We start from the raw sequence: 9707 nt of genomic DNA, 5'->3' as shown, positions 1-9707 counted from the left end.
CTCTTTTCATCAGAGAAATGCTGGAGTGTATGGAGTAATGCAACCCCTGAGCCAATGAGATAAGCAACTACTTGTATACAACTTTTAGAAGACCTCTGAAGGCAGCCCTATATAGGGAAGTTTTTTAATGTTCCATTATGTTTCTATATATATATATTGGAGGCCGCCCAGAGTGTCTGGGGCAACCCAGTCAGATGGACAGGGATATGAATACTAAAAGAAGTATGATGGAATAGGACAATGTCCCTTATTTCCATTGCAGAAATGTTGGAGGTTGTGGCGTTAACAGATCCAGAGCCTTCTGAAGGCAGCCCTGTATGGGGAAGTTTTCTTCAATGCTTAATGTTTCATGTTGTTTTAATATTATGTTTTTATATACAGAGTTGAAGGCAGCCCTGTATGGGGAAGTTTTATTCCATGCTTATTGTTTCATTATGTTTTAATATTATGTTTTCATATACAGAACTGAAAGCAGCCCTGTATGGGGAAGTTTTATCAGCGTTTAATGTTTCATTATGTTTTTAGATTATGTTTTTATATACAAGACTGAAAGCAGCCCTGTATGGGGAAGTTTTCTTCCATGTTTAATGTTTCATTATGTTTATATATTATGCTTTGAAGGCAGCCCTGTATGGGGAAATATTTTCAATGTTTTATTATGTTTCTATATACTGTACAGTATGTTGGAATAGGAATATGCCATATATACTGTATATGGAATAGGAGGTCACCCCTCTTTGCATGGCAGAGAAACGCTGAGAGGGGGATGCGAAGGGGGGCCCCTTGTTGAGAGCCCTCCCGGCGCCTGCCGCTCCTGCCACCCTCCTCCCCGCAGCTGCTCCTTCTCCTCAAGGGAGCCAGGGAGGTGGGTGCTGTTGGGAGAAACTGAGCCTGGGTGCGTGGGGGGGGGGGAGGAGGAGGGTGCGGACGGCGCGTGTCTTACCGGAGGGGTCCGGCCGGGGCGGGCGGAGGGAGGGGGCGGCCCCGGCCCCGCTCTCTCACCTTGAGGGTCTCGTAGGCGGTGGCGATGAGCAGGAACTTCTCCTGGGCGGCCTCTGCTCCTTTGCCGTCCGGGTCGGGTTCCCGCGGTCGGCGGTCCGGGTGGTAGCGGAGGGCCAGCTGCCGGTAAGCCCGGGCCACTTCAGCCTTGCTGGCATCCCGGCTCACGCCCAGCACGTCGTAGCAGACCAGCTTCCCGCAGTAGAGACCTTCCACCAGGGCCTCCGCCGGCCGGGGGAAAAGGCACAGGGCGGAGACCCACACGAGGAGGAGGAGGAGCGGCGGCGGCGGCAACGGAGGCCGCAGCCCCTCCGGAACCCCCGGAGCCGGCCGCGCCCACGCCATGCCCGTAGCCAAGGGCGACCGCGAGCGGGAGGGGCCTCGTGCGAAACGCCGCCACGACGACGACGCTTACGCCGCCGCCTCGCGAGCTCCCTCGCGCCGCTCTCGGCCGCGGGAGGGGCGGGGCTAGAACACATGGACGCGTGGACGGAAAGCGAGGGCGCTGACTGGGTGGGCCGCTCAAGCAGGAGGAGCAAGGCGGGCACCATACGTTACCCTGCCGTCTAACGTCAGGCTCAGAGAGAGAACGGGAGGAGAGGTCCGGATTGGAAGAGGAGCGGCCAATCAAAAGGAGCTTGGGGAGGGGCGAGAATAGGGAGGCGGGAGGGTTTTCTGTTCACGTCAGTCATTGTACATTGGAAAGGGAGCGGCCAATCAAAGCGAGCATAGGGGTGGGGAACGGGGAGGCGGGAGGCTTTTCTCTTCACGTCAGTCAGGAAGAGAGGGGAGGGACAGCAGCGGTCGGGATTGGAAAGGGAGCGGGCCAATCCAAAGGAGGCGGGGGGATAGGGAGGCCGGAAGGCCGAGACGTGGCGCGGCACGCAAAGTGGAGGGGGAGACGTCGAAATAAGGGACGTGCACGACGACGTAGACGTTGCGACGGGAAGGGCCAATGAGAGAGAGGGTGGGCGGGGCTTGAGGGGAAACACCAAAAAGGGGAGGGAGGAGTATGAAGTGGGGGGGGGGGACCGAGGACGTGTATTCTAAGCGACACGGCTGCGGGTTTCTCATTTCTCCGCCCTTTATATTTTATTAAATTTCCACACATTTCACATATACATCCCAATATATAATTGAATTTTGTTTTGTCGACTTCCCAACCCATTTTCCAGGGGTTCCCCCTCCCCCTTTCTGCACGCTATCTTCTCTCTCTTACAGTGCTTTTTTAAAAATAGAAAAATAGGTGTAGCTGCTGACCATAAAGTTACAGTAAGTGCAACACTTTTTAACACAAAAAAGAGGTGCAGGTTCTGTGTACCCTGGAGTACCCTCTGAAAAAAGCACCGCTCTCTTATGGCAATAATGTAATAATCACTAATTCCTTCTGTTGCTCATAATTCAAATCTTGCTGGTCAATGCATCATACTATAATATTTCTTTATATAGTCCAAAAAAGGCTCCCATAAAACAATCATTAGGTTCTCTTATTTTAGCTGTTAACTTTGCTGGTTCAGCATAGTTAGGGTTTCTAATTTCTTAATAGGCGATGCATGTGACTTTAGGTCACTCTCAGTCAATTAATTCGCAATAAAACGGCTCTTCCTATCACTCTGGATACTGACGTGGTTGCTTGATGGCCTCTGGTCCAAATAACAACAACTATTATTATTATTATTATTATTATTATTATTTCTATACCACCCTTCACCCAAGGATCACAGGGCGGTTTACAATATAAAAACACCAAAATATATTTTAAAAGTTTCACACACTCTCTCCACCATTGTACTTGTTACACACTATATTTAAAGCTGCCCCACCCAACAATGCTGGGAATTGTAGTTTAACTTGCACAGGTCAGTGTTAAAAAGGCTTGAGGATGAGTAAGAGAAGACACTTTTTTCAAGACTCGGCTGGAACACAACTCCCAACAATGCTTGCTGTGTGAACAGAGAACCCAGTAGGATGGAAAATACAGCCTAGGCAGAGATAGAGACAAACTGCCATTGTCTGCAGAGGACAGGAAGCCCCCCAGGAGGGCAGAGAGGCAGGTTAGGGTTGCCGTGTGTCCAGAATTTCCTGGACATGCCTCGGATCCAAATGGTGAAATTAGCGTTTGGGGGGAATTTTAAAAAATTGGTAAAATGCCCAGGGTTTTGCCAACAGAATCAGGAAGTATATGTTTGAGCATCTATTCTTTGTGGTGCAGCACCCCTTTTGCTTGTATTTATTTTTTATTCAGATTTGTCATGACCAATGGCTAGCTTAATAAAGTTATTTGGATTTGGAGTATCAAATTGGATTTGGAATATCACCCTTTGGGGGGCAAATTCCCCCCAAAAGCTCTCTTCCCCCAAAATGCATTTTGAGTGATCCCCGCAAAAGCTCAAAAACAGTTGGTTCCAGCACCTCTCATGTTTCACCATGCATGGGGCTGGGAGAGTAGCCCAACCTGGAGGGCCACCAAACACATGGTACAGGTCAGGTGGAAGCCCAACACCAAGGGTGGTAGTAACGTGTGCAGGCTGTGCATGGCCGTGGGCGCCAGGGGGGCTCTCAGCACTGCAAGAGTGGCACAGATGGATGTGAAGGGAGTGTAGAGCAACAGCAGAAAACCATGGCAACATTGAGTACCTGGGTGGTGGGATGGGGGCCAGCTGAAGGCAACATGTGTGAAGCTCAGGGACATGGAAGGGGGGATATAGGCATGGGGAGAAGCAACAGAGGCACATTGGTGTGGGCAGCATCATGGTCTGAAGAGCTCCATGGCACACTCAGCATCACCCACAAACCAGCCCTCCTAATCTGGCCACAGAGGGTCCTGCCAAGCAATATGCACAGTCATGGCCAAGTACCACTGCAGCACCATGTTTTGGACCACCACTTTTACCACCTCTGCATTTATTCCTATGGAGAAAAACCATGAAACAGTGGCAGAAAAAGCTAATCTGTATTCCTGTTGAGTAGCCTGTTGAGTAGCCTGGCCCTACTGAGTGAGATCATGCAGGTGCGTGCATGCATTGCACAGTATGTTTTAGTGTGCAGAGCGCATGGAGTTACACTGTGCTCTAGCCAGGAGTCTCTTGAAATAGGCAAGACCTTCCTATGCACACACACAGATAGAGAGAGAGAGAGAGAGAGAGAGAGAGAGAGATAATAATAATTATGGGCATTTTGGCAGTATGGAATAATTTGCACACCCTGGTTTCACATTCACAGCCCATTTCCTTCATTCAAGTGTCTTGAAAATGTTGGTTAAAAATGCCATCTTTCACCACCCTGACAGCATCATGCCCTCCAACATTTCTCCAATGAAAATAGAGGCATATAATAATAATATTTATACCCCACCCATCTGACTGGGTTGCCCCAGCCACTCTGGGAGGCTTCCAACATATATAAAAACCATAATAAAACATTAAACATTAAAGAACTTCCCTAATACAGGGCCGCCTTCAGATGTCTTCTAAAGCTTGTACTGTATGTTTACTTATCTCCTCTGCTTGAGTGTCACATAACCTTCCAACATTTCTCTGATGAAAATAGGGATGCCCTAAGGAAAAGTGGGACAATCCGGCATCAAATCAGGACGGCTTCTGTAAATCCAGGTCTGTCCCTGGAAAATAGGGACACTTGGGGGGGGGTCTAGGATTTACAGGTTTACTTAAGTCTACATCTGAGAATTTCTAAAACAATGAGCCACGTCGCTCAAAGACCTTTCGAGGCAGAAACAATCCCGACTGCTACAATCACCTTCCGCAGATAGGGGGAGAAACTCTCCTTTCCTTTTTATTTGTTAAGTGCTTTTGCTTTTTGTTTTTCCACCACCACCACCTCATTTTAGACGGGGCGGCGGGTCAGCGAGGACAAGAGTAGATAGAACATCACTAAGCCATGGAAGTCAGCATGGAAGCAGGTCAGTTTTCCTTTCCCGTCTTGTGATGAGAATGCACATGGGGGTTCCCACCCCACAAAAAAACCAGATTTCGCAGGGAGAGGAACAACCACCACAACAGGGTGTCCTCACCTAAGACTTATCGTAACCTTGAGTTCATCTGCGCGTGCAGCAACTGGGGCTTCTTCCCTGGGCCAGGGAAGAGAGCGCCTTGGAGGAGGAAAACGTGGGGCGGCAAATAAAATAAAATAAAGAGAGCAAGCTGGCGGGCTGAGCGACTTACACAGCCTTTTCTAAATATAAAACCCGAGCAGGGTGGGGAAGGGTGTGCAAGGCAAGCGTGCGAGGCACATGCACACGCGGAGGGGAGAGTCGCAGGGCATCGAGCCCCGCCGTCGCCTCGACGGTGGTTGGCGTTTCAGGGGAGAGTCACACGAGAGGGAGGAGGAGGAGAAGGAGAAGAAGAAGGAAAGCAGCCCTTTTCTCTGCCTCTCTTTCTCTTTCCCTCCGCGGGCTCAACTCTCAGCAAGAGAAGCTCATACAGGGGGGGAAAGCGGGGTGACGTCGGGGAGAAGGAAAGGGGGCGACGGGTGCGGAGCCCGGAGGGCGACCGGCTAAGCCTCCCTTCTTCTCCTCCCTTCTTTTTTCCACCCCCCCCCCCAGCTGACAACATGGCTGCGGCCGCTAACGCTGCCCAGGACGAGCTGAGTAAGTGGGGGGCTCTGGCACAGAGAGGAGTTGGGGGAGGGGGATTTTTTTTTTGGTGTGGGGGGGAGAGGTGAGCTGACAAGTTTTAATTCCCCCTCCCCATAGTCTTCTAGTGGCTCCCTCTTTTTTTGTGGGGCTCCTTGCAGCAGGGGAGTGGCCGGGCCCTTCTTTATAGGGTGGGCGCCGGAGGAGGGTCCTGCACCCCGCTCGCTTTGGAGATCCTTGTTTCGCACGGGGGGGGGAGCAAATGTAGAGCCGGCAGAGGGGCAGGAGGAGGGGGTTTTGCCCCGAAAGGATGGGGGAGAGGAAGGGAAGGAGGGAGGAGGAGGAGGAGGAAGCCGGGCGCCTAGGCCTCTGTTGTGCAAAGTCATATTAGGAAATTGAAAGTAAAGCATCGGGGCGGAGGAGGGTTGGGGAGCGGGCGCGCAATATACTGTATCTATCTATCTATATCGGTGCCCTAACACCCTTCTTCTTCCCACCCTGGTTTTTTATATATAATCCCTGTTTTTGAAGAATCGTGTGTACGTGCGCTTCGTTATTCTCGATGGAAGCGAGGCATGCTTGCCATAGATATGCTCCCGTTGGGGATTTGACGAATCCAAAGCCGCCCTCCCCCCCTTATATTCTTCTGGGGCAGTAAATCCAAAGCGCCCCCCCCCCATAACCCCCGGTTGATTTGATTCTTCCTGTCCTATCACACTGAAAAGTGCAGGCCAGGCGGCAATAATGACTTTGCTTTTCCGGGTTAGCATCCGGCTCTAGGAAGTCTCTTGGATCCACCTGGAATTGGGATGGTTTTTTGGGGGGTGGGGGGGATCCTGTTAAGGGTCACCTTCCTTTCACACACACCCTGTCTTTCAGACGTGCAGATGTTGGGGAAGGGAAGAGCATGTTGCCAGCATGCGAGAAGCTTTTGATTTCCCAACGTGTCTTGCCTGGTGCAAGTCTCCTCCACCCCCACCCCCCATTGCCTTCCAAATTTAGTGCTTCTCTCTCTCTCTCTCTCTTTCACCCCCCCCCCCATGTTAAAGGGACCCTAGCCTTGCTCTGCTGGGGCGTGGAAGTAATTCTTTGTGACAGGAAATGCCTGCAGTGTATGGCACCGAGGCAAGCTGGGAAATGTATTTTTCTTTTTTGTCTCATTGAAAATGGTTCTTTCACAATCTCCGCATGTTCCTGCTTCGTCCCTGCAGAAGAGATCCTAGAGGAACAGTGATGGGACTTGGTAGAAAGTCACGTTGTGCAATGTAATATTTATTTTGAGCAAAGATGCAGAGGCTGGGGCTGTAATTGTGATTTCTGTGGTGCTTGGGTGGAACATTCCCTTAATAAAACCTTCTGATCTCCGTTTCCTCCTTCAGGATATGTCTGATCTTGAGTAAGCCTTCTCCGTGCCCCAATCCTTTGGTTTTCTTGGGTTTGAAATGACATGATTTGTCTCTGTACTTGTTCCAAAATGTTGGGAGGTGAAATGATACAGTACTTAGAAATGCTTAGCTCGTGAAGTACTCCATTTCTGCTATGCTCCTCATCAGAACGGCTGACTTAAAGCATAAGTAAACTTTCTCTGCCTTCTGCCTAATTTACCTTCAGCAAGTATTTTTAAAAGCAGTCTTAGCTAATACTTGATTTTGGAGACTTAAGTGTAACAAAAATTATTTGTACATTTCAAACGTGTAAAGCAACCCACATACATGCAGTTCCCATCTGTGGCCTGGTTGTCACCTAACTTAACAGGTCCACTTAGCATGTTACATTAAGCCAAATCATAGCTAAGTGTGAAAGAGAAACACTGTGGGTACACGGAACAAAAATCTGAACCATTTTGCTCCTCTCCGGGTCTTTCTCCAACTGGAAGCTAAGCCATAATTTTGCTCGGTGTGATAAGTGAAATTGGACCCATGGTTTGCCTCACTTCAAACAAGCTGCAAGTTGTAGCTAAGGTTTGTTCATGACCAGTATTGTACTCATGGTTTGTTTGCGGGGAGACAAACTGTGTGTGTGGATTTGCACATACCTAAACCTCCTTGTCTTATTTCTGGGTAATGCAACAGTAGCAGGACTGGGACGGGAGTGAAGTGGCAGCAGTTTTATTTATTAATACCTGCCTGCTTGCTTGTTCACACTTAGTTTTGGTTTGGCTTAGTCCGAGAGGGGATGCATTGCTTAATGCCACATGCAATGCATTCAGAAGCACCTTTACTGGGAAGTGAGACCCACTAAGTTCTGTAGAAATTACCGTACATTCTGGTGAGTGTGCTTAGACTTGTAGTCCCTATGAATCTATGACAGAGGTTTCAAAAACAACAGATGCTGCACGATTGTTGCAATTGTTTTGTGAAAATCCATGATGATCCTAAGTTTGAAATGAGGAATCGTGCCAGCACTTGAGTGGCATGCACCTATCGCATGCGAGATTTGGAAAGTGTGCGTCACTGGCACCATTTGGTCAGTACTCTTGACATCTCTGATGAAAGGTGACACAACATCTTTTGACACGCCACCTCATGATTTTTATTAATTTTTAAAATTCCTTCATGAAATAGTGCCGACTGTTAAGCTGTTGAAATATTAAGCAGTTTATAAATGATAATAAAATAAATAAATACCAGCAATACTTCTCTTTCCTAGGGTGCCCTGTAATTTAATTATCACTGCTAAGTCTGCAGTTCAGGAAGGTTTGCAGCACAATTTCTTCCTAAGGCTATCAGTGGTTACTATTATTATTGTGATTACATTTATTTCCTGCCCTTCACAAGCAGGTCTTAGGGCAGTTTATAACAATTTAAAACAGTTAAAACATATTGCATTCACAAGTATAGGGTGGGTCCTGAAAACACACATCTCAAGTGCCGAATGGCTGCACTTTGCTTCCATGGTTGGAGGCAGTATACGCCCTGAGTTGAGTATACTGGGTGGCGCTGTGGTCTAAACCACTGAGCCTCTTGGACTTGCCGATCGGAAGGTCAGCGATTTGAATCTGCACAATGGAGTGAGTTCCCGTTGCTCTGTCCCAGCTCCTGCCAACCTAGCAGTTCGAAAGCACACCAGTGCAAGTAGATAAATAGGTACTGCTGTAGCTGGAAGGTAAACAGCATTTCCGTGCGCTCTGGCACTTCTCGCGGTGTCCGTTGCACCAGAAGCGGTTTAGTCATGCTGGCCACATGACCTGGAAAGCTGTCCATGGACAAACGCCAGCTCCCTTGACCTGAAAGCAAGATGAGCGCTGCAACCCCATAGTCGCCTTTGACTGGACTTAACCATCCAGGGGTCCCTTTACCTTTACCTTACTCCCTGAGTACTAGTTGCCGGAAACGGCAGGTGAGGAGGGGGTGCTGTTGTGCTCAGGTCTTGATTGTGGCCTTCTAGTTGGTAACAGGTTGGCCATTGTGAGAACAGGAGATTGGAATAGATGGGCCATTGGTCTGATTCAGCAGGCTCTTCTTGTGTTCTCATGTTCCTGTGCTGCCTGGGTAGCATGAAGAGGCATATGTAAATAGAGCATCCTTCAGTGCCTTCCTGTGCCTGTGTAGCTGCTTCTGGAAAATGGTACAACACTGTTGTAGGAAGGAGCTACCCCATGGGGTCAAATCATGTGTCCTGGGGCTTCTCACATTGGTCCAGGAGCGCAGAAATATTGTGTTGTACTAAAACAACCTTTGGAGGTCCATTTGTATCAGGAAAGTTCATTCGCTATTGATGCCCATCGTACTCCATCCCTCCCTCCACCTTTCATGGTAAAATAAGTGTGTTTTTAAACATAGAAGATGGGTAGAAATGATGATGATGATGATAATAATACGAACAAGGATTACCAAATTCACCTCTTTCTTCCTGGCAAATGTGCTCTTCTAACAAGGTTTTGGGGAGAAATCAGTACACCTTGCTCCTTTGAAGCGTTTTAAATTATACTGCCTTTAAAAGCTGGATTCTCAACTATGATTACAGTGTTTAAAGTTTGCAGTGCCCTTGCAAATTGATGTCCTCACTTTGAAATTGGATGCAAGTCATTATCCCAAACCACCTTGCAGAACATTACTGTTGCAAGCCCTGTAGTTGAAAATTCTGTCGTGTAAAAGGCCTGTTCTTTGTGGCAACA

The 9707-nt window shown here is 48.6% G+C and overlaps 2 protein-coding genes across 5 annotated transcripts in view; one reads left to right on the top strand and one right to left on the bottom strand.

The window, feature by feature from the left end:
• Window positions 1–1404, bottom strand: part of DNAJC25 (DnaJ heat shock protein family (Hsp40) member C25) — a 4973-nt gene extending 3569 nt beyond the window's left edge. The window contains exon 1 of the mRNA XM_080986933.1: window positions 1003–1404. Coding sequence (XP_080843059.1) covers window positions 1003–1344 — 342 coding nt within the window. The 5' untranslated portion in view covers window positions 1345–1404. The remainder of the gene's footprint in view (window positions 1–1002) is intronic.
• Window positions 1405–4774: 3370 nt separating this feature from the next.
• The window catches only part of ECPAS (Ecm29 proteasome adaptor and scaffold), a 62246-nt gene continuing 57313 nt past the window's right edge, over window positions 4775–9707 (top strand). For 2 of the 4 annotated variants that reach the window (XM_080986660.1, XM_080986659.1), the window contains exon 1: window positions 5270–5605. In XM_080986660.1, the coding sequence (XP_080842786.1) occupies window positions 5569–5605 (37 nt within the window). In that variant the 5' untranslated portion in view covers window positions 5270–5568. Of the gene's footprint in view, window positions 4919–5269; window positions 5606–9707 lie in introns of those variants that run through there. The other 2 variants (XM_080986658.1, XM_080986657.1) reach the window with 2 other exon arrangements.

Source organism: Podarcis pityusensis (genome assembly GCF_964106645.2).
Source record: "Podarcis pityusensis genome assembly, chromosome: 17".
Lineage (NCBI taxonomy): Eukaryota > Metazoa > Chordata > Lepidosauria > Squamata > Lacertidae > Podarcis > Podarcis pityusensis.
This window is presented reverse-complemented; position numbering and strand designations above follow the sequence as displayed.